At 59.2% G+C, this 24,983-nt stretch overlaps 2 protein-coding genes across 41 annotated transcripts in view; both read right to left on the minus strand.

The window, feature by feature from the left end:
• Positions 1 to 24,983, minus strand: part of LOC135972852 (serine/arginine repetitive matrix protein 2-like) — a 303,518-nt gene that overhangs the window by 229,527 nt on the left and 49,008 nt on the right. The gene's annotated exons all lie outside the window — the stretch shown is intronic.
• Positions 1 to 24,983, minus strand: part of NRXN2 (neurexin 2) — a 316,444-nt gene that overhangs the window by 111,826 nt on the left and 179,635 nt on the right. For 36 of the 40 annotated variants that reach the window (XM_065553022.1, XM_065553023.1, XM_042849667.2 and 33 more), the window contains 2 exons: positions 24,294 to 24,467; positions 23,376 to 23,495 (listed from right to left, as the gene is read on the minus strand). In XM_065553022.1, coding sequence (XP_065409094.1) covers positions 23,376 to 23,495; positions 24,294 to 24,467 — 294 coding nt within the window. Of the gene's footprint in view, positions 1 to 1,875; positions 2,930 to 23,375; positions 23,496 to 24,293; positions 24,468 to 24,983 lie in introns of those variants that run through there. The other 4 variants (XM_008179698.4, XM_024100299.3, XM_005307931.5 and 1 more) reach the window with 4 other exon arrangements.

Here is a 24,983-nt window from a genome sequence, read left to right on the forward strand (position 1 = left end):
AGGGAGAAGGAGGGGATACTGGAGAGGATACCAGGGATGGTTATGGGGGGGGAGAAGGAGGGGATACTGGAGGGGATACCAGGGAAGGTTATGGGGGAGAGAAGGAGGGGATACTGGAGGGGATACCAGGGAAGGTTATGGGGGAGAGAAGAGGGGGATACTGGAGGGGATACCAGGGAAGGTTATGGGGGTGGGGAAGAAGGAGGGGATACCGGAGGGGATACCAGGGAAGGTTATGGGGGTGGGGAAGAAGGAGGGGATACTGGAGGGGATACCAGGGAAGGTTATGGGGGGGGAGAAGGAGGGGATACTGGAGGGGATACCAGGGAAGGTTATGGGGGAGAGAAGGAGGGGATACTGGAGGGGATACCAGGGAAGGTTATGGGGGTGGGGAAGAAGGAGGGGATACCAGAGGGGATACCAGGGAAGGTTATGGGGGTGGGGAAGCAGGAGGGGATACCAGAGGAAGGAAGAGTCTCTGTCATGGCTGCCATGGGTGAGGAAAGGTGTGCAGTTGATGGCAATGGGCACTGTGCAGGGGGTCAGATGGTATGTGGAGGAGGCAGAAGAGCATACAGGGGGATACCAGGGGGAAGGAGAGGACATTAGTGGGGAGGAAGGAGGGGATACTGGAAGAAAGGAAGAGTCCCAACTTACTGCGGCCACGATGAGTGAGGAAGGGCCTGTGGTTGACAGCGATGGGCACTGTGTGGGTGCTGGGAAGGACGGGATACTGGGGGATACTAAGGGAGGAAGGATGGTATGGGGAGGAGGGAGAAGGCTATACTGGGGGATACCAGGAGAAGGAGGGATATCAGAGGGGAGGGTGGAGGAGATACTAGGAGAAGAGAAGGGTCCCTACTTACTGTGGCCACGGTGAGTGAGGAAGGGGATGTGATTGATAGCAATGGGCACCATGAGAAATCTGAGAAGGAGGGGATACCAGGGAGGGAGAAGGGGATACTAGGAGGCAGTTGGGGATACCAGGAGGAGAGAGGAGGGAATATTGGGGGAAATATGGATACTGGGGAGAGAGAAGGAGATGGGGCTATTGGGGAAAGGGATACTTTAGGATACCGAGGAGAGAGGAGGGAATACAGGGGAGGGAAGAGGACATACCAGGGGAAGAGTGGTGGAGAGAGGAAAGGATACCTGGTGGGCATGGGGGGAGGGAGTAGGGTATATCAGGGGAGGAGGAGATACTGGGGAAGAAATAGGGTAGGGAGAAGGGCACACAAGGTGGATATGGGGAGCAGATAGAGGATACTAAGGAAAGAGTAGATAAGAGAAGAAGGGATACCAGGGGAAGAGTAGGAGAGGGAGGAGGGATACTTGGTGGATATGGGGAGAAGAGGGGATACCAGGGAGGGAGGAGGGGATACTGAGGAAGGAACGGGGAGGGAGAAGGGGATACCTGGAGGATATGGGGGACAGAATGGAATACCGGGGGGGATACATGGAGAAGAGTAGGGGAGGGAGAAGGGCACATCAGGTGCATATGAGGGGGAGAATAGAGAATATCAAGGAAGGACTAGGTAAAGGAGGAGGGGATATTGGGGAGAAGGAGGAGAGGGATGAGAGGTACCTGGTGGATATGGGGAGGAGTAGGGGATACCAGGAGAGGGAGGAAGGGATACTGGGGAGGAGGGGCTAATGAGGAAGGAAGATGGGAGGGAGGAGGGGATACCTGTTGAATATTGGGGGAGTAGGGGATACCCGGGGAGGAATGAGGGGGGAGGGAGGCAGGGATACCTGGTGGATATGGGGGACAGTAGGAGATATTGGGGAGGGAGTTGGGGATACTAAGGGATACCAGGGAGAGAGAAGGAGATATTGGGAGGAAAGAGGGGATATCTGGGGAGGGTCCCCACTTACCATGGCCGCCACGGGTGAGGAAGGGCGTGCGGTTGATGGCGATGGGCACCGTGCCGTGCTTGTTGTGGAAGTGGTGCACGTGGTGTGTGGTGCTGAGGCTGGAGGACACTCGTGCCGCCCCAGCTGGCCCAGCCAGAGTCGCCAGCGCCGCGGCCACGAGCACAGCCCATGGCGCCCCCTGCCCTGCGCCCTCACCCCTGCTCCTCCTCCTCATGGCGCAGGGCGCCGGGGAGGGGCGGGCGGCCCCCAGGGGAGTCACGGTGTCAGATCCCAGGCACGACGCCGTCCATACCGCGGGTTTGCTCGCCGATGGGAGAAAAACACCCCTCAAATCACCAAAAATCCACCTGGCAAAAAATACCGAAAAGTGGGGAGGGGGGGTTTGAAAAATTGTTAACCCCCCTCAAAAAAAAATCCAAAGTGCCAAAAAAATAAACTCCGGGGTCAGATCCACGGATGGATGCGACGGCTCAGGACTCCTCTCCTCTCCTCCCCGCCTCCACTTCCACACTCCTTGATTCACAGAGAAGTCCCCATCCTTCAGTATCCGGCGGCAGCACTGTACATCCAGCTTCCCCTGGGAGGGGAGGACGGGAGTGGGGTGAGGGGGGTGGGGAAGCATCAAAGGGTCCCCAACATCCAGGGAAAGGAGGAACGAGAGAAAAAAGCCAGAGGACAAGTGCAAAAAAATTGAAATAAATGAGGAAGGGATGGATTTCAATTAGAGTCGTGCATCATCCTTCAAGGGGGGCAGGATGGAGGGATGGAGACAGACAGGAGAAGGAAGAGAGGAAAATAAACGAAGGAGAAAAGGCAAGGGAAGGATGTGAAGAGGAAAATAGCCTCTGAATTCAGGGCAGGGACATGGAGCCGAGGAGGTGTCAGGGCGAGCGATGGCTGGGGCAAAGGATTGCTGATGGAGGGGGCCGGCGAAGGAGAGATGGGGGTAAGAATTGCCGATGGAGGGGGGCTGGCGAAGGAGAAGAAAGAAAAGGATGAAGGCGAAGGCAGTGCGCGGAGAGAGCGAGCGAGGGGGGGAGCCGAGTGGAATGGCACAGCGCTCGCTGGAGTGTGCTGCAGAGGAGAGGGACGGCTGGAAGGAGGGAGCGAAGAAGGGGGGTCGGCGGAGGGAGGGAGGGGATGGGGGGAGGACCAGAGCACCGAATCGCTCCGAAATCTAATGACAGCGTTTCCAAGCTCCTTAATTCATTGCACCTGGCACCCCCCCCAAGGCTGCTGAATTACTGAGGCTCCCCCCCAGCCCTCCTTGCTTTCAAAGGGAGGGAGAGCTTGCGAGATCTCTTTACAGATGCAGCGCTCTCCTCCCTGATCTCTTTCTCGCTCCCTCGCTCCCCAGCTCTCCTCCATCTTCAATTCTCCCCCCCCCCCCCGACCCCTAGCAGCGGCAGCAGCGGGCTGGAGTCCACCCCCTCCCTGAGACCAGAACTGACTCCCTGTACCTTCACCTCCAGACAGCAGGACTGACCCCCTGTATCTTCATTGCTCCCCATTCTGGATCCCCATCCCTTTGCCTTTTGGGCAAGATTGGGAAGCAATCTACAGACCGAGTCCAGGCGCAACATACCCCCAACACCTGATTATTTACCCACTCGCCCCTCCGAACTCTGTAGGGGAGAGAGACCCCCCATACTGCCCTTCCCCCACTCAAAGTGATCATATCCCCACACACAGTTTCTTCCCCCCAATCACCTTGCTCCCCAGCTCTGAGCTTCTGCACCCCCCCTACACCCTTTGCACACAGAGACACAAAGGTGCACACACACACAGAGGCATGCGCAAACACACAGGCACATGCACACACACACACACACACAGGTGTGCACACACACACAGGCGTGCAAACACAAGCAGAATGTTTTCTCCAGAGCAGTTTGCTTTTTCCCCCAGCTAGAGATTGTATTGGGGGGGATCACTGACAGATAATTAAATACTGTACACTGGGGGTGGGAGCTGGGGGGGGCAGGCTGTTTTTCTCCCCATAGCCCAAGGCTAATGAAAAATCTGACTGAGATAAAAATCCAGGAGGCTGCATGATCAGAGGATCCGAAAGGGGATGGGTGGGGGGAAGGCTGAGCACAGGCCCAGTGGAGGCAGGGGCAGGTGTGATGGCTCAGCTCTCCAGCCAACCCCCCTCCTCAGGGAATTTGCTCACTGGAGGAGGCCAGGATGGGAGCAGCTGGGAGCTCCCCCCACAGCCACAGGGCTCCTGTGCTGTGTCCCACAGTGCCCCCTGCTGGGACTGGAGTAGCTGGGCGCTCCCCCCAACAAGCACATCCACCCCACCCCCCACAGCACCCCCTGCGGGAGGGGCCAGGGCTGGAGTAGGCGGGAGCTCCCCACACAGCCAGCCCCGCTCCCCACAGCACCCCCTGTGAGAAAGACCAGGCAGCAAAGGGCTGGGATTCCAGTGCAGCCCTGGCTTTGCTGATCGATCTTTGCCAAAGGTCACCGGCCTCCTGCCATGTGTGTGCAAACACCCAGCAGGCAGCAGGGGCTGGGGCGGCTGGGCTGGCAAAGCCCGACATAGGGGCCCATCCAGGGGCTGGGGGACAAGGATCAGACTTGCCGAGCTCAGGGATGGGAGCTGTACGGGCTGCGTGTGGAGCCAGGCACTGGGTCAATTGTGATCAGAGCCGGATGCTGCTGTCTGTCCAGAGCGGGGTTGGGGGAGCAGGCAGGAGAGTGAACCCCACTCACACACAGCTCCCCGCCAATGTACCCCCACCGGCAATGTACCCCCCTTAGTACACACAGCCCCCCACCAGTGCACCCCCCACCGGCAATGTACCCCCCCTTAGTACACACAGCCCCCCACCAGTGCACCCCCCACTGCCAATGTACCCCCCTCAGTACATGCAGCCCCCCACCAGTGCACCACCCACTGCCAATGTACCCCCACCAATGTACCCCCCTTAGTACACACAGCCCCCACAAGTGCACCCCCCACTGCCAATGTACCCCCACCTATGTACCCCCTTAGTACACACAGCCCCCCACCAATGCACCCCCACCGCCAATGTACCCCTCTTAGTACACGCAGCCCCCACCAGTTTACCCCCCACTGCCAATGTACCCCTGCCAATGTACCCCCCTTAGTACACACAGCCCCCCACCAATGCACCCCCACCGCCAATGTACCCCTCTTAGTACACGCAGCCCCCACCAGTTTACCCCCCACTGCCAATGTACCCCTGCCAATGTACCCCCCTTAGTACACACAGCCCCCCACCAATGCACCCCCACCGCCAATGTACCCCTCTTAGTACACGCAGCCCCCACCAGTTTACCCCCCACTGCCAATGTACCCCTGCCAATGTACCCCCCTTAGTACACACAGCCCCCCACCAATGCACCCCCACCGCCAATGTACCCCTCTTAGTACACGCAGCCCCCATCAGTTTACCCCCCACTGCCAATGTACCCCCCTTAGTACACACAGCCCCCCACCAATGCACCCCCACCGCCAATGTACCCCTCTTAGTACACGCAGCCCCCACCAGTTTACCCCCCACCACCAATGTACCCCGCCCTGATCACCTCACACAGCCCCCCCCACTGCCAATATACCTCTTAGTGCATGCAGCCCCCCACTACACACACAGCCCTCTCACTGCGAGTGTAACCCCTCCAAAGCTAGAGAGTCCACGCTTTGGGAAGGGGGATATGCATACGGAAGGAGGGTTGGCATACTGGGCACTCAGTAGCAGGGGAGGCGTGAAAATATGTGGCACACTGGGGGGCTCAGCAGTGCGGGAAGGGCTGGGTCTCATGGTTGGGGGGGCGAGAGAAGGATCAGGAAATGGGGGATCAAGCCTCTTTTTGGGGCTGGGGAGGGGGGAACAAGCTTCTTGAAGAATAGCCAAGACCTGTGTGGTTGGATTATCCCCCCTCTCCCTCCCATCCGACACACCCTTGTCCCCCAGCGCTCCCCCCAGCTGGAGGAGGGAGCTGTATTCTATTTGCCAGCCCTACCTACTGCCAGCCCTCCCTGGGAGCTTCCCCCCCAGCCAGCGCTCCTGCCCAGCTTCCTACAGTGCCCCCTGCTGGGAATGGCCAATGGAAATGTCAGATGAAATGCCCAGGAAGGAAGGTCCTTTCAGTTCCCCCATGGGACTCCAATGCTGTGAACTTCCCTATGGCAGTGCCCCCAGCTGGGACTCCGTCCTTCACTCCCTGTGGTGCCATGTCAGAGTATGTGCAGGGGCCAGATTGGCAGGGGGATGGCTGGCCTACCAGCAGCTCACCACCTCTCCCTAATGAAGGCAGCTGAGCTCACCAGCCCAGTGGTGGTAAATCACCAGCGATGAGCTCATCCTGCCATGATGTCACCCCCCCCCCCCAGATGGGCCAGGAGGGGGGAGGGGCGCCAGCGCTCAGGGGAGACGGGAGGTGGGATAAGGGGGTGGGGACTTATCAGCAAAGGCGGCAGATGGGCAGGGAGTGGAGAAGCAGAGGGAGGGGCAGGTGGATGTAAGGTACTAGGCCAGAGGTCCCCAAACTGCTCGGAGAAACATTCGGGGAGGCATGGTGGGGCCCAGGCCAGCCCCCATGGGGGGCAGTAAGGGAGCACCACCCAGCTCTGCTCCAGCCCCACCCCCAGCTCTGGCCCCAGCCTTGGCCCCCGTGTCAGTGTCCCGCACCCCCAGAGCTGCAGCCCCACTCCCAGCCCCAGCTCCGGGAGGAGGGGGGCGCGGACAGGGGTAAAGGGGGGGGGGGCGCGAATCTCAAAAGTTTGGAGACCACTGTACGTGGGGGTACTGGGCAAGGGGCAATGGCAAGATAGGTGTAACAGGGGTGCCACACACTGAGGCGAGCCAGTGCTGGAGTTGGACAGGGCTATGGAGAGGACCCTGACCCACGGCACTCCAGGAAGCAGGGCTGGGCCTCAGCAGGGGGCGCTCTCCCCTTGCAGCTAGCGCTGGGCCCACCAACACTCAGGGTTCCCGTCCCCGTAAAGTACTTGAACAAGTCCTCAGGGGTCCCCCGCTGCCCCACACCAGGACCCCGCTCTACACAATCCTGAAATGCTACACAACCCTGACACACCCCATTCTCTACATGAACCTGATGTGCCCCGCTCCCCCTCCATGGCCCTGATGCGCCCCATTCCCACTACATGACCCCCAACACGTCCCGTTCTCTACATGAACCTGACGTGCCCCACTCCCCCTCCATGGTCCTGATGCGCCCCGTTCCCACTACATGACCCGACACACCCCATTCTCTACATGAACCTGACGTGCCCCACTCCCCTCCATGGTCCTGATGCGCCCCATTCCCACTACATGACCCCAACACGTCCCGTTCTCTACATGAACCTGACGTGCCCCACTCCCCTCCATGGTCCTGATGCGCCCTGTTCCCACTACATGACCTGACACACCCCATTCTCTACATGAACCTGACGTGCCCCACTCCCCTCCATGGTCCTGATGCGCCCTGTTCCCACTACATGACCTGACACACCCCATTCTCTACATGAACCTGACGTGCCCCACTCCCCTCCATGGTCCTGATGCGCCCTGTTCCCACTACATGACCTGACACACCCCATTCTCTACATGAACCTGACATGCCCCACTCCCCCTCCATGGCCCTGATGCGCCCTGTTCCCACTACATGACCCCGACACACCCCGTTCTCTACATGAACCTGACGTGCCCCACTCCCCCTCCATGGCCCTGATGCACCCTGTTCCCGCTACATGACTCCAATGCGCCCCGCTCTTCCTTCTCGGCCCCGAAACGCCATGTTACCTCTACCCGGCCCCGACGCACCCCGCTCCTCTACCCGGCCCCAACGCGTCCTGTTACTTCTACCCTGGCCCGACGCGCCCCACTCCCCCTTCCCGGCCCTGACACGCCGTGTTACCTCTACCCGGCCCCGACACGCCGTGTTACTTCTACCCGGCGCCGACGCGCCCCACTCCTCTACCTGGGCCTGACACGCCCCACTCCTCTACCCAGCCCTCACGTGCCCCGCTCCCCCTTTCTGGCCCCAACGCGTTGTGTTACCTCTACCCGGGTCCGATGCGCCCCGCTCCCCTTTGCTGTTCTCGACACACCCCGCTCCCCCTTGCCGTTCTCGACACGCCCCACTCCCCCTTCCCAGCCCCGACACACCGTGCTACCTCTACACGACCCCGACGCACCCTATTCCTCTACATGACCCTCACACAGCCCACTCCCTCTACTCTAGGATAACCAGACAGCAAGTGTGAACAATCTGGACAGGTGGTTGGGGGCAATAGGTGCCCATATAAGACAAAGCCCCAAATATCAGGACTGTCCCTATAAAATCGGGACATCTGGTCACTCTACTCTACACAACCCCAATACACTACACAACCTCAACACACTCTGCTTCCTCTGCATGACCCCGACACACTACACTACCTTGACACACCCCACTCCCTCCACACAATCCTGATACACTACACAGCCTGCTCCCTCTACATAACCCCAACACACACACATGCTACACAACTCCATACCAACACACATTCACACTATACAACCCCAACAGATACACACACAACCCCCTCCCTGCTACACAACCCCTCCATAAACACAATCCTACCATACAACCCTCACAACACACACAATCCTGGCACACACACACGGGATTCACACTATGCAACTGCCCTTGCCTCCACACATGCAATCCTGATACTAGACAAGCCCATCGACCTGCCCCGGTCCATGCTCCCCCTCCTGCCCCCAAATGGTTCTTGGTAACACAAAGGAGCCTCCCTGAGGAGGGTTTACACAGGTAGGGGGAGGGCAGCAAGGTGCTACTGCCAAATGCCAGGATCAAAGCAACAGATGCTGAGGACAGGGTGGGTGTGTGTGTCTGGACTCCTAGGCTCTGTCCCCAGCTCTAGGATGGGAGTGGGGTCTACTGAGTTATTTCTGGGGCAGGATGTGCAGGTCGGGGGGCTGGGAGCTGGGACTCCTGGGTTCCATTCACAGCTCTCAGAGGGGAGGGGAGTTTAGTGGGTTCACGGGGGGCAGGAGGGACTGGGAGCCAGGGCTCCTAGTCCCAGCTCTGGTAAAGGCAAGGGGTCAGAAGCCCCTGGAGGGGGGGTTGGAGGAGTCACATGTTGTGTCCCCCCCGTGCTGCATGTTTGCCACACATCAGGCTCCGGCAGCCAGCACGAGCTGTTTGCGAGCTATAAATACGAGGAGATGGATAGAATGACAGACGGGGTGGGCGTCCATCTGGGGGCGGGCAGGAACCAAAGTGGAATCCAGCTCAAAGTGAGCACCAGAGACAACCGAACTCGCGCTGCAGTCACAATCCACGAGGCGAATTCCAGCACTCGGTCCTGGGGGTAGTTTTGAGAGATGCCAGTCACCAGCGTGAGGCAGGCAGGACATGGGGCTGCAGGTGCTAGAGGAGAGGGACCAGGACTCCTGACTTCTGTTTCCTGCTCTGGGAGGGGAGGGGATGGAGGGTCTAGTGGTTAGAGTGGGGTGGGGGGGACTAGGAGTCAGGACTCCTGGGATCTACTTCCTTCTCTGTCACTGAGGTGCTGTATGGTCTGGGTGAATCATTTCCTCTTTTGGTGCCTCAGTTTCCCCCCCCCACCCATGGTTTATTCAGCCTGTGAGCTCTTTGGGGCAGGGAGTATCTCTCCCTGTGTGTGCGGAGCCTGGCACAACAGAGCCCCAACCTGAGATCTCCCAACCATTCCCCGCCCCCCCCTCCCCGCTCAAATTTACCTGACCCCACTCCCCTCCCCCAGCTGGGGACAGACCCCAGGAGTCCTGACTCCCACTCTGGTGCCAAGACAGTGCTCCCCTAGGCCCCGCCTCATGTAACCTTCCGTTCTGCCATTATTCAGTCAACACCTGAGAACCCAAAGCTAAGCTGAGCTGATACAGAAACTGCAGTTTCCCCTGGGGGTGGCAGTGGTAGTGTCAGTAACGCAGGGGAGACTGCAAAGCTAATAGCCTGACACAGCCACGATAGCAGGGCACTGCCACAGACTGAGGGGACAGGAACTGCCACCCCAGATCAAACCAGGAGCCCATCCAGCCCAGGGATCCAAGTGCCAACCACTTCAGAGGCCAGTGCCAGGAACACTGCAGCAATAAGAACCCCAGCCCCTGCCCCAGGGCAGCTCCCTCCTGACCCCAGCAGAGAGAGGTCTGGCTAAGTGCTGGAGCATGAGGTTTATCTTCCCCCACCCCACTGGCTACTTTAGCCCTCCCAGGTCTAGCACTGGATGATCGCATTAGCTCTGAAGACATCTGGGCCTTCTCGGGCTCCAGCTCCGCTCTGTGCCCCCAGGCTGAGTGGGCACAGCGAGTGTCTGGGGCTGAGATCCCAGAGGGGGGGAAGAGCAGGTGAGGATCTCCTTAGGTAATTAGCACTAGAGAGGGCTATAGGGATGGCTGGCTGGGGCTAGGTAGTTCCTCAGCTCCCTCCCTCCATTCCTAGCCCTAACCCTGTTGTGCTCTTGTGCTGTGCCTGGGGCTGGGAAAAGGCATTTCCCAGGGAATCCCAGCCCACGCTTGTGGGGCAGGGTCCCCTTTGTGTGAACGTGGGTCTTGCTTTCACTGGAAGAGAAGGGTTGGCAGCCACACAACGTGCATGGGCTTCGCAAGGGAGGCCTGAGCTCAACCCCACTCCAAGCAGGGGAGAATCTTCGACCCAGGCCGCAGGGGGCGCTGTCAGGGAGGGGGATGCTGGGCTAACAGCCCCAGACTCCTAGGTTCTAACTTCCACTCTTGTGCTTCCCCCCCATGCCCATTCTTCCTCCAGTTCCTGATGATTTAGTCTCAATACTCCCTGGCTGTGAAATGCCCGAGGGCTTTGTCTATCACTGCACACCCCCAGTGTAGATGTGCCCCAGGGCCCTGCCCCACAGACTTACAGTCTAAGTGATGCCCAGCTCAGCACAAATATAACGCACTGCTCCGGTGCTGAGGGAGCGGGGCCTCTCTTGGAAACTCCTGGACCAAATAACCCCAAATCAGCCCCATTTACTCTAGCCCTGCCTCGGAAGTGGGACACTAATTTCCAAGGCAATCTGCCTCTGCACACACATTTTAGCAAACATTGAGAAATGTAGCTCTGCTCAAGTCTTCTCTGGTATAGACACACAAGGAAAATGACTTGCAAGTCACACAGCAGGTATGAGGAAGAGCCAGGAACACAATCCAGCCCCTCCTGCTCTAACCCCTAGACCCCACTTCCCTCCCAGTGCTCAGGCTAGAACCCAGGAGTCCTGGCTCCCAGACGCCCTCGCTCTCACCCCCTAGATCCCACTTCCCCCTCAGTGCTGGGGCTAGAACCCAGGAGTCCTGGCTCCCAACCCCAGTTAAGCGGGGGGGGGGGGAGTCTGAGAGCCAGGACTCCTGGGTTCTATCCCCAGCTCCAGAATAGCTCTCTCTCCCTGTCTCCTCTCTCTGTGTCTAATCCCCAAAACGGCTCACACACAAATTGTTCCAGTTTATTACCCTCATGAAAGCTCTTTGCTCCTGCCATTGCGTCCCCTGCACTGACATGGGGACATACACAATTACACAGAGTGACACTCCATTAGAATACCAAACGCCATGAGGAATCCGCATGGCAGTGGGCTCCCCTCGGCCAGCACTCGCCCACCTGTAGCACTCCTCCCTTGCCCAGTGCTCCCCACTTCCCTCCAGCCCATATCAGCTGAGAAATGAAATGTTAATATCCCCGAATGATTTGCTAATCTCCCCCCACCCTGGCTGACTCTGCGGGGCTGGCACGGGGAGATAATCAGAGAGAGCTGAGAGGTGTCCAGCCCAGGGGGCGGGGGATGGGACAGAGAGCGGCAAACAAAGGAAGGAGGGAGGCAGGGAAAGGAGGCATTGGAAATGAGCAACAGGACGAGCAGTGGCGCTCCCACCCAGGCATTCGTCTGGGCACCTGTCCCTGTCTGTCTGACTAACAGCATCGCCATCCAGGGCAGCACCAGCTCCCCAGCCTCAATCTCAGCTCACGCCGCCCATCACTGGTGGTCTCGCCGGGTGCTTGCCCTGCTGGGAACTGTGCTGAGAGCTGCCAAACTCACTACATGGATGGGTTACATACCAACACTGGATTGGAACTGGTGCCCCCTATAGGGGAAAGCCCTCATAACCCATTCCCCACCCCCTGAGCCAACCAGTGTCCTGCTGTGGGGCCAGCTTAGAGCCAAAGGCCCCATTCCCCATCCGTCCCTCTACAGTGGGGTTGGATTGGAGCTGGTGCCCCCCCCCAGAGGGTAAAGGCCCCATGTTACATTCCCCACCCAGCCCTCCACAATGGGGTTGGTTCAAAGCTGGCGCCCCCTAAAGGAGAAAGATCCCATTCCCTGCTGCCCTGAGCCACCCAGTCTCCTCAGCCTGTGGCCAACCAACCAGCAAGGATGATCTTGTGGTTAAGGCACTGGACTGGGAGGGGGTGAGATCTGTGTTAGAGCAGGGTGGGGGCTGGGAGCCAGGACTCCTGGGTTCTATCCCTCGCTCTGGGAGGTGCTTGGGTCTATTGCGCCCCCCACAGACTGAAGCGCCTCTCTGCCCAACTTTCCTAGTAACTAGCATCAGCACCTCATCACCGTGCACAATTCGCACCTGCAGCCGCCCCGGGGTGCCTCACTTGGCCGCACAGAGAGGAGTGTGAGCAATAGCACGCCCGAGGTGTGACATGAGTCAGGCAATGATGGGAGCCAGGCACCCAGGGGCACCAGATACCAAGGGGATGGGCACACAGGGGTCTTAGCAGATACAGGGGGAGAAATGGATTGTATGGGGTGATCTGCCCCCTTGCAGACCAGGAGCCAGGATGCTAGGGTTCTATTCCTGCCTGGCTGTGCCTGGGGGTGGGCCCCTGCTTGCACCCAGCAGCCCCTGCTTGGGCGCCCCCTTTTCCCCCACAGTGGGTGAGGCTCCCACTGCTGAGCACATATAGCCACTTTTTGAGGCAAAGAGGAAAAACAATTAGCACGGTCCAGCTGTTTCCTGCCAGATGTTGGCACGGCCCATGCCCGCTCCGCTGCTAGCACATCAGCACTGCTTGTCTCCAGCTGGGGGTATGACGCGGAGCCCAGCACCCTGCTCCGCCCTGGGCTGGCACAGCAGGGACCAAGTGACCGTGCAGAAATCTAAGGGGCACAAGGTACTGGCCTCCAAGGCAGCCCTTCTGTGTTACCTAGCATGAGGGTGATCAGCACAGAGCCCTGCTTTGCAATGGGGTGAGGAATATATACCATGGGCAGCCCCACAGCTCCCATCTCTGCCAGCAGGGGGTGCTGTGGGGAGCAGGGCAGGAGCTGGCTGTAGGTGGAGCTCCAGGCTACTCCAGCCCTGGGCTCTCCCAGCAGGGGGCGCTGAACCGAGTGGGACAGGAGCGCTGGCTGTCGGGGGAGCTCCTGGCTCTAGTTAGTAACACACATTAAACCAACCCCAACATGAGCTGGGTGGCCCAGCCCTGTCTGCCACAGGATTCCCATGTCACGGTGGTTACCAAACCTCCAGCTGAGCTATTCGTGTTGGGGCTGCCACTGCCCCAGCCCCGGGTTTCCCCCCACACCCCTGCAGACACAAGGGGTGGTGGCTGCCCGCCCCCGCCCAGAGAAGTGACTCTAATGACGTGGGACACTTCGGCTAGGACCCTGGCTTTCCAATCCCACGGCTGGCTCACAGCTCCAGTATGCCGTCCGCATGTTAATTCCAGGCCCGTTTTAATATCATTCCTCTCCCCTAAAGTCCCCCCCACACCAAAAGCCAGAAGAGTTTGCAGCTGTGTTGATTTCCCCTGGGGTGTTGTAAATGTACCCTCCAAGACCTCCTTATCTCCCCCCTCCCCGGGCACAGCCCTGCCCAGGAGGGTTAGAGAGCCCAGCAGGTCTGGTGGAGACAGCAACCCAACCCCAGACCTCTTACGGGGGACACAGAAGAGCCAGCTGGCAGGGACTTGGGTATGACAACTACTCACTAGCAGCTTCCTGGTGTATCTTATTGCAAAGCACCTTGTACATACCTGGCGCTGAGATGCGTCTGGGGCGGGGCACATTGCTGTTTACACAGGAATCCCTCCCCAGTGCTGAGATGTGGGGCAGGAGCTGGCTGTGGGGGGAGCTCCTGGTTACTCCAGCCCTGGCCTCTCCCAGCAGGAGGCACCATGGGAAGTGAGGCAGAAGTGCTAACTGCAGCGCCATGGGGAGTGGGGCAGGACTGCCTGGCTGCAGGGGGCGCTCCTGGCTACCCCGTCCCAGCAGGAGGTGCTGTGGGGCAGTTGTGTCCCTGCAGGTGTAATAGGAAGCGGCTCCTGCCTCTCCCCTTCCGGGTGAATAATGAAAGGCAGCACTGCCATCGCGGCTCCTGGCAGAGCGAGGGGGGCAGTAATTACAGGGGAAGGTCCATGCCCCCGAACCCCATTAGCAACTAATGGGCTGTTGATGAACGGCACAGCAACAGGGGCCAAACAGAGGTGGCCGGAGACCAGGCCTCCCTCGCACACAACTGCCATTAGCAGTGCTGGGTGCCAGCTTGCAGCCCTGTGTGACAGGGCAACCAGTGAGCTCTGTGTGCCCCAGGACAGAGACAGTGGGGCAGGGGAGAGATCTCATTCCCCAGACTCCGTGCCGGCAATAGGGGATTCCCACCTTGCAAGGGACAGTGCTGAGGCCTGCACAACTCATCTCATGCTCTGGATGTTGTGTCTGGGGGGGGGTGCCCCCACAAGGCTCCATCTCTTCACCCTCTCCCCATCACAGATCCCAAAGCCACCCCCCACCCATGCTCCCCCCCAGGGCCAGGCAGCTCTCTCCAGTGAAAGAGCGCCTACTCTCCGCCTCTGACCCTCACAGTGGTAGGTTCTATCCCAGCTCTGGGAGGAGAATGGGGCCTAGCAGTTAGAGCGGGAGGCTGGGATTCAGAACTCCTGGGTTCTATCCCCAGCTCTGGGAAGGTTGGGGAGTGAGGTCTGAGCAGGGGAACCTGGGAGTCAGGACTCCTAAGCCCCCAGCTCCATGCTCTGCAGCACAGCGCCCCACTGAGCCCCCAACCTGTTCCCTGCCCCACTTGCTGCAGCACAGCACCCCCCAGTGGCACACCAACCCAGCAGAGAGACTCCACAGGCCCTTGGTGATCTCCCAGCCAAGCACTGACTTTGCCTGATCCTGTTTGGTCGAGAGGCCGATCAGACGCAGGCCCTGCAGCCACAAGGCACTAAACCAGCTTGGGGGGAGCTGCCCCTCTGCCCCATCCTTGGTGTCCACTGAAGCCCCGTGGTCCCACCTCCTGTGGGAGACACCCCCCCCAGTCCCAGATGCCCCTAAAGAAGCCTCCCGTGAGTTTGTTGCTTCTGCTTAGCCAGAGCAACTGACCACTCACTCCTGCCAGAGCGCCCGGTGCTCACAGGAGCACGAATGCAGAGATTAAAGGGGAGGATGCAGAGTCGGGCTAATCGGCTTCCTGAAGCATCCTCCAGCCCCACAGAACCCACTGTGTCCCCCAGCCCCATAGAAATCAACCCCCCCCCCCGCATTCCTGTACCCCAAACTCACAGGGCCACAGAAACCACCCTGCCCCACTCTCTACAGCACCCCCTGCTGGTAGAGGCCGGGACTGCAGTAGCTGGGAGCTCCCCCTTGCCACATACCTCCGCAAGTGCCATGCAGCCCCCTCTCTGCTTTCCTGGCACATTGGCAGCTCCGCTCTTGGTAGAGCAAGCACAGCTGCAGGCAGGGCAGGTGACAGCCCCAATTGCAGGGGGCAGCGAGCCGAGACCATGGCCAGCCTGCAGCGAGTAAGCCATGAGGGCTGGGACACAGACACAGCCAGGCTGCTGACTCAGGGCTCCCAGCTGGCAGCTCGGGGTTTGCCCAGGGTTAGGGTGCTCACATCCTGACATGGCCAGGGCCCACCATTGACCTGCCCCTGCAAGTCATTCCACTGCCCAGGACGGGGCCAGATGCATGGAGGCAGACAGCAGCCCTTCATCCAGTCTCCTGGAACCAGCTCAGAATCACCCCAAACAGCCCAGGCTCCCAGCCACCCTGCTCTACCCACTAGACCCCACTCCCCTCCCAGAGCTCGGGACAGAACCCAGGAGCACTGGCTCCCAGCCCCCTGCTCTACCCAGTAGGCCCCCGCCTCCTCCCCAGAAGCCAGCAAGTCTCCAGGCGTGCAGTGAGTGCAGCAAGCGAGGCAGAGGGAAAGGCTGTAAATCAAGCAGGAGAGCGTTAATGGCTGGGCCCAGATTTACAGAGCAGGCTGAGAAATACAGCCCAGCTGGGAAATGGCCCTGTTTACAGCACCAGGAACATGGCTCAGGCCCCTGGCCTGTGCTCACTGCCGGGGGGGGGGGGGGGGGGGGGGAAGAGGAGAAGCGTGCATGGGAGAGCTGGGCACAGATGGACAGACACACAAAACCCAACATCAGAGGATCTCAAAAGCAACAAGGAATCAAGGGACTCCCCCACAACTAACCTTCCCTCACACACAGACACCGAAAGGAACTCCCAGCCCCCCGCTCTAACCACTAGACTCCCTTCCCCTCCCAGAGCACGGAACAGACTCCAGGAGTCCTGACTCACCATCAGCTCCTAATGAGCCAGGCCATGGATCCCAGGAGATTTATCAGCATGGGGGTTGATCTCTACAAGAGGGAGAGATGCAAGGGAGGGGGATCTTGCCACTGGGGACACCTATAACTACCCCTGTCTGCACGCCTACCCCCACCCTGGAAGGAATAGAGTACAGGGAAACAGGTGATAGGACTCCAGCATCTCAACCAGGCATGACATTTGCAAGCAGCTGGGGGGCTGAAGGCTGCAGGAGTGGCTGTGTGCTGTCCCCTGGTGGAGGGAATGAGCCCTGCTCAGAGAGAGAGAGTGCTGAGCCCTGCTGGAGGGGACGAATCCTCCTCAGTGTGTGTGTGCTGGGTTAGGGTTCACCCGGGCCCAAGGGGAGGATGTGCCAGCCCAATGGGCCTGGGGGAGGTGTTCATACTGTCCAGGACTCAGGGTTACAGGTGACCCCAATGACATGGCTCCAGAGTCACAGGGATTTAGTGAGGGTGCTGTGGGTGAGGGCAGAGCCATGGAGACAGTTACCTTTGGGGCTGATCCCATCTCACCAGTACTTGTATGGAAGACCAAACCCACGGGGTGGGGCAAGAGTTCAGTGGTAGGTGCTCTCCCCTGCAGTCAGTGCTGGCTCCCATGGCCCCGTGTGGCGCTAGGGGCGCTGTGGGGCCCCTGCAGTCAGTGCTGGCCCCCACGGCCCCGTGTGGCGCTAGGGGCGCTGTGGGGCCCCTGCAGTCAGTGCTGGCCCCCATGGCCCCGTGTGGCGCTAGGGGCACTGTGGGGCCCCTGCAGTCAGTGCTGGCCCCAATAACTCCCTGCGTAGTAGGGGCGCTGTGCTGCAGGGGGCGCTCTCCCCAGGCAGTCAGTGCTGACTCCAGTACAGCACTAGGGGGCGCTGCGTTACCAAGGCTATGTGAAGTAAGAAGAGGTGTAACTGAGGTTAAAGCATCCCCTGGCCTGTTTCCCTCCATGGAGTTGGGGTGTTAACCCTTTCTGCCCTGGCCAACCCGCCCTGACAGCAGTTCCATATCCCTTCTCATACTACTCTGCTGTTGTTTAACAGCCCCGTTCCCTGCCCCAAAGGGGCTGCATCTTGGCATGGGGGAGCAATCCCTGCACGGATGGTCCCTGCAGCTGCTGATATGCTCCAATGCAGCAGCTGGAGCCTGCAAGCACAGGTCACCTGAGAGGTGTTTGCAGAGCCAGGGCTGCTGGAGTAGGGAGGCCAGCGCTTGCAGTGAGGGAGCTCACTAATGGCTCTCTCCTACCTGCTGCCCCCTTACCAGCTGGTTTCCTAGCCCAGCCCCATAGGAGAGCAGAGATCCATTGGCAGTTGGAAGGATTTCCTATGAGGGCAGTAAGCATGATCAGGGCCAGATTCTACTTCCAGCTCCCCAGGGTCAATCCAGAGTCACCCCCTGACTGCAGTGGGGTCAGGGCCAGATTCTGATCTCTGCTCCCCCAGGGTCAATCCAGAGTCACCCCCTGACTGCAATGGGGCCAGGGCTGGATTCTGATCCAATGCAGGGACTTGCTCCAGATTTACACTGGGGTAAATAGAGAAAGATCCAACACCACCTTGGTCCACAGTTGATGGTTTGGGCCCTGATTCTCTTACCCAGTGCCCTGCATCTTCCCCCCACTGCTTCTATTCGGGCATTGGCAGCGCCCCCTTTCCCGCCCTCCCCCATAACCCTCCATCCTTTCTCGGGGCAATAGAGCAGCCTATTCTCCCGCTGCCCCACTGGCTGCCTGGGATGTGTTTCCTTCCAGCTATGAACCAGCCCATGAGCTGTTGCCCCCCTCTGGCACTGGGCAGCTAGCCTCCTAAACTGGATTTGATCCGGCCACCCCCTGGCGAAGAGCAGCGGAATGGGACAAGGAGGAGCAGGCTGTTTATGCCAATGAAACGGAGGAGGGAAGGGAGGGAGCAAATGAATCTGTGACACCCCTTCGGTGCAGGGAACAGAGAGCAAAGCTGGCCTGGCTCCAGTGAAGAGACTCCTTAACAAATCCTTGGGTATCATAGGCAGTCAGTGGCTCATGGAAATGGATGGGGCTGTCAGCCCCAATACACACGCAGCTCCATCAGTGCCTGCCAGTTCGAGGTAGGGGGCAGAGCTTCTCTTTCGGCCTAGGAGATCAGAGCCCAGGGAGAGGAGAAGGTGAGATGGAGATTGGGGCAAAGTACCTAACCCTCAAACACACAGCCCCAGGGTCACAAAGGTGCCTGAAACAACCAACAAGCCATTAACTGCCCTACAGCATCTCAAAGGTTCTTATAAGCCAGGGATCCCTCGCCCAGTGCAGAGATGCACCCACCTCTGGGGAGGGGTATGGGGGGCTGTTTATACAGGAATCCCTCACCTGGCACTAGATGCAGCCACCTCTGGGAAGGGGCAGAGAGTTTAATTACTCCATGGATCGTTAATGAACAAAAGTGGGCAGGTTGTTTTTACAGCCAGTCAAAGTTGGAAACTTCAACAGTGCAGCAGCCCTTAGTGCCGTTCTGGGGAACTGGGGTCAGCGCTGACTGCAAAGGGAGAGCACCTCCTATTGAGTGCGGAGTGTGGGGCAAGCTCCCAGATGCTGCAGCCCCAGCCTCTCCTAGCACGGGGTGCCATAGGGAGTGGGGCGGAGCGCTGGCTGGCGGGGAGCTCCCAGCTTCTCCAGCCCCAGCCTCTCCCAGCAGGCGGCGTTGGAGGCTGTCAGTGCAGAGATGAAACGTCCCCAAAGCAAAGCCCAGACAATGACTATTTAACAATAGGGGAGTTTGGGGAGGGAGGAGAGGGGGATAAATGAGCCTTCAGCTCCTGCGATGTGTGAGCGATGCCCAGGGCAGCTCCTGCGCTGTAGACCCATTAATCCAGCTGGCAGCACGGACGGAGCCTGTCCCCTCGTGCCCCGTGCCCAGCACTAGCGAGGCTGTCACGTCAGGCCTGCCGCCCCCATCCATCACAGTGCAGGGTGGAAACTCCAGCCCTCGCTGGGGCCCCCAGGTGGGGGTTGGCAGCACAGAGTGGGCGAAGGGAGGAAAAATAGGTGCGGGGATGAGAAATGGCCCCTAGTAGCACTGGGATAGAGACATCAGGGGTTCAGATCCAGGACTCAGTTCTGCAGCGTGCCCCATGAACCCCTCCATCCATCCCAAACACTCCCTCCACCACTCCTCCATTCTATTCCTCCATCTACCCCCACCCCGTCCATCCATGCCCCATACTGCCCCCTCTCCACTCCCCAGTCCTTCATACTCCCCCTCTATCCACCCCACCCCCCTCCACCATCACCTCCGTCCTACTCCTCTAACCACCCTCCCTTCACCACTCCTCTATCCTACTCCTCTATCCACCCCCACCATCCACACCCCATACTTTCCCATATTCACTCTCACCCACCCACTCCTTCATACTCTTCCTCTATCCACCCCCACATCCACACCCTGTACTACCCTTCTATCCACCCCCACTCACTCACTCACTCACTCACTCCCTTATACTCATACTCTATCCACCCCACACCCCTCCATCCACCCACCCACCCCTTCATACTCCTCCTCTATTCACCCCCATCCCCTCCATCCATTCATTCTTTCCTCTGCTCCCCTCTTTCATTCCCTGTCTAGGGGGTCAATATCATCTCCCCATTTTACAGATGGAGAAACCTGAAGTACAGGGAGATTAAAGTGACTGAAGCCAAGGTCATAGTGACAGTTTATGGCAGAGCGAGGAACAGAACCAGGAGTCCTTGCTCCTAGCCCCCTGCTCTAACCATTAGACACCTCTCCCTTCCCAGAGCTGGGATAGAACCCAGGAGTCCCGCCTCCTAGCCCTGCCCCCCAACCACGAGACCCAGGAGGACTAGTGAGCAAACACCATGGGATGATTACAACTCCTCGTGTCCCCCACCCACCCAGCCACCTGCTGGAGAGATTGTCAAGATGAAAACCACATTGGCAAAATGCAGCTCCTGCACCGGGCTAACTAACAGCCCCCTGCAGCGGGGGGGAGGGGGGGAAGACCCCCCCACCTGGCCCCTGCACACCTCACCCTGCTGGTCTCTGCCCTTTGCATGCTCACACTAGCAAACCACCTCCTTGCTTTCTCTTTACAGTCCTCGGTTTTCACGTGCTCGCACACGCAGTGCGAGGCCTGGTCACGCTCACGACTGCTACTGTTCACATCCTGTTCTGGGTTCCATGACCCCCCCCCACCAGTGAAACGTGCCAGGGCACTTACATGTTCTTGGCATGTTCACACTCCAGTGGTCACATGCTTGCACAAACGGAGACAGCTGATCACTTTTACTTTTCTTTCAAATCCCTCTCCCGTCTGGATAGTCACACCCAAACAGTGGTAGGCACCTCTCCCTTTTCTAATCACACCCACCCCACTTTCCACATGCTTGCAAAGAGAGAGCAAGCTGGTTGCCTTTCTGTCCCGTTTAAGCCCCTTTCACATTCTGCAGCACCCATTGCACACACCCTGTGAAGGGGCCCGGTCACTTTCTAGACATTTTTCACACTCAGACTTTCACATCCTCGCACAAAAAGTGAAGCATTCTAGCTGGCTTTTGCCAGTTTCACCTCCTTGGGGTTCCCCAAGATCGCTGCATCCCAAAAAAGAATCTTTTTATTTACTGCCATTAGCAATGAGGATCTAGCACAAGATACACTCACACACAACCCCCCTCTGGTGCTGTCCCACCCACTGCAGCTCCCAGCTCGGAGGCAGCCACTCACAAAAGCCACAGGTGACTGGATTTAGTTGTTTAATCATCCTCCAAAGCTGTCAATCATTTAAAACAATGGCATCTCTACCCCCAAAACAGTGCTCAGAATACATAGCACTAACCCCGAGACACCCCAGCCCACAGCATGTGATGCCATGGGAGTGAGTCAAAATCAAACCAGCAAATACACAGAGCAGGGGTCACCCCCTCCAGCTGGGGGCAGAACACACTGCCACACCCACACCCCTCAGGGCTCATTCTCTCCAGCTGGGGGCAGTGCACATGCAGAGCAGGGCTCCCCCACTCCAGCAGGGGGCAGAACACACACCCCTTAGGGCTCAGGCAGCAGGGACATGCAATTCATTCCTTGCATGATTCACACTAGATTCTATTCCTTAACCCAGGCTTTGTTTTTGTCCCCAGCCCCTGCCCTCATACCCGTGACCAACTCCCCATGGCTGCCCTTTACACTCCCGGAATGTATTTCCCCTCTCACACAGATGCACAATGCCCAGGGCAGAGGGCGTGGGGGGAGGATGAAATTCCAGAGGGAGAGGATACTGCAGAGGACAGAAATTCCTGGGGGCTCGTCAGATGCCCTGGTGATGGGCTTGGGCCAAGAGCACAGCTAGGACACTCCACACTCCAATGCCCACTATGCAGTGCCAATGAGAATCACTCACACGTGCTCCACCCCCATTACCAGTGGACAGAGCTCTCGCCACCACCCACCCAGCTGGGTGTCCCTCCCCATAGCCTGGATCCCAGCCCCAGTCCCCATGCCAGGATCTGCTTCGGAGGGGTGGCTGTGGGGAATGGATCAGTCCCCTGGGCCCAGCTGCTGGGCAATGCTGAGAAGCCGTCACAGGAGGCATCTCCGAGGTGTGGACTCAATTCACTGTCCAACTCACACAATCCATGGAGCTGCCCCACAGCCCTGAGCCAACATATACAGGTCTGTCTCATCTTACGCGGGGGTTCTGTTCCGCGGTTAGCGCGTAAAGCGAAAACCGCGTATAGCCAAAATCCCACTGAGTTCAATGGCGGGCAAAATCGCCCGCACTACAGGTATAGTATTAAAATTGTTATTTTTCTCTTTTTTTTTGTTTTTGCCGACCGCATAAAGTTGAAATCACGCATGTTAAATGCGCGTAAGATGCGACAGACCTGTAGATCTAGAGCCAGCACTCGGATCCAGCCCCACAGACCTGCATCAACACAGACTCTGCTCCAGAGACCCACCCCACAGAACTGAACCAGACCATGGACCCTGCCCCACAGACTCACCCCACAGAGCCAAACCAGCGCTCAGGTCCAGCCCCACAGACCTGCATCAGCCCACAGACTCCACTGCAGAGACCCACCCCACAGAACTGAACCAGACCATGGACCCTGCCCTACAGACTCACCCCACAGAGCCAAACCAGCACTCGGATCCAGCTCCACAGACCTGCATCAGCCCACAGACTCCACTGCAGAGACCCACCCCACAGAACTGAACCAGACCACAGCTCCAGTCCCATGGACCCACCCCAACTGATCCACCCCACAGGGTTTAACTAACCCACAGATCCAGCCCCATGGACCCACCCCACAGAGCTGAACCAGACCAAGGACCCAGCCTCATGGGCAGAGCCCATAGTGCCCACCTGTACTACAGTGCCAACCAGCCCCTGGCACTAACATGGCCCACAGCTCTGACACAACCTGTGCAGAAGCCCTGGCACACAGATCCACCCCCTGGTATCCTTCCAGTTTCTGGACCCAGCCATTGGGCTCAATGTGGGCCCATGACCCAGGCCCACAGACCCAGCCCAGGGCCCCCCCAAATTTCATCAGTTCAGGGGTGTCCCAGAGACCAGTCAAACCACAGTCCCCAGCCAGGCAAAAGCCAGTGCCCCATGTGAGTGCTCCTCTGGCCTCCTGATGCTCCCAGCTCACGTCACCCCCCGTATGATCATCCTCCTCCTGTCCATCCCCTAGTTGGGCACATGGCACCCCAGTCCTAGCACGCTCCCCCCGGTGCTCCAGACTCGCAGAATCACAGCGTGAGTACCCCACCCTTCTTCCTGCAGTCCCCCAGCTTGCGGCCCCCCAGCGCGATCCTTCCCCCTCCTTCTATCCCCCATCCCGGCATGCAGCTCCCCCTGCGGGATCCTTCCCCATTCCCCAGCCAGGCGTGCTGGGCCCCAGCACTCACGGTCGTTGCACACGGGGCCACCATACGAGGTCATGGTGCAGTCACACGTGTAGCCGTCCCACTGCTGCAGGCAGACGCCCTGGTTGGCGCAAGAGTCCTCGGTGCACGTGGTGCTGGGCCCTGGGGGCAAGAGGCAGGGATGGGGGTTACTGGCCTGGCTCCCCCAGCCCTTTGGGACAGGGCTTGGGGTCATAACCCCCATGAGCAGAGTGGAAAAAAGCAGGTGAGAGAGAGGAGGGGACCTGCAACGAGTCAGGGGCAGAGCTGGGGATAGACCCCCCTGCACCCTCCACGTTCTAACCTGCAGACCCCATTCCCCTCCCAGAGCTGGGTAGCATCCAGGTGCTCAGGAATAGTACACCAGGGTGGGGGAAGGAGGCAGGAATGGCAGGTGAGGAGCTGGAGCCAGTAGGGAAGAAGGGGGGAGTCCCTGGCAGCCTCCACCCATATCCCACTGCTGACGCAAGGCAGCATCTGAGGAGACATAACGCTCATGGCTGGGAGCTGGCAGCTAATGAAGGTATCTGCATCTCTCTGGTCCTCCCCACAGCCCCCCATCATGGGGCAAGCGTCCCCCACAGGGGGAATGGGCTGCGCTGGAAGCAGGCTGGTTTCCGAGGCACAATCCCCATTATCAGCAGGAGAGGAGACGGGGGCACTAGGAACTAGACTAGTCTGTAGGCTGGATAGTCTGATCCTACAGCGCCCCCTCCGAGGCCAGGCCAGAGGAGGGAGCTCCCCCCTGAGTCAGTGCTCCTGCCTGCTCCCCACAGCACCCCCTGCTGGGCGAGGCCGGGCTGGAGGAGGGAGCTCCTCCCCACCGCCCAGTCAGCGCTCCTGCCTGCTCCCCACAGTGCCCCCTGCTGGGCAAGGCTGGGCCAGAGGAAGGTGGGATCTGGGCAGCAGGGGGACTCTTACCATCGCAGCCCCTCTCGACTTGCCCGATCCGGTGCAGGGCGTCAGCGATGAGGTCGGGCAGGCGGCCGTTGAGGTCCACGGAGGCCAGGCAGCCTTGGAAGCCGTCCCGCGAGGCCACCAGCTTGGGCAGGTTGTTGAACATGTTCTTGCTCAGCCCCCCGATGTACAGCTCTCCTGGGGAGGGCACGAGACACGTCAGCGGGCAAAGGGTCCTTTAGCCCCCCGCACGCCACAGGGCTGCCCCACCACCTTCCCCTCCCCTGAACAGACCTGGCCAAGGGAGGAGCTAAAGCTCCCCCATCCCCCATTGGTCCATGTGCCCCTGCCCCGGCTGCCCCACAACCCGTGCCCTGGGGATGGGGGAGCAAAGGAATCCAGACTCCATGAAAAGGGACCGCAGCTGGGGTAGGTACCTGGAGATGGGTCTGAACAACCCCCCCGAGCGGCTATGCAGGGGAAGAGTAAGTCCCATCCTTCCCCAGCCAGGATGGGACTACAGCTGGAGCCGGGGCCCATTAGGAGCCCCTGGCTAGGTGCCCCCAGCCCTGCCCCTCCCCTAGCTAGATTTCACAGTGGAGGTCTGATTTCACGGTCTGTGACACATTTCTCATGTCCGTGAATCTGATAGGGCCCTACACATGAGCCCCCCAGTGCCCCACTCAACACCCCTTCTCCCCCCCATCAGCCCAG

The sequence above is a fragment of the Chrysemys picta genome, chromosome 7 (assembly GCF_011386835.1).
Source record: "Chrysemys picta bellii isolate R12L10 chromosome 7, ASM1138683v2, whole genome shotgun sequence".
Taxonomy (NCBI): Eukaryota; Metazoa; Chordata; order Testudines; family Emydidae; genus Chrysemys; species Chrysemys picta.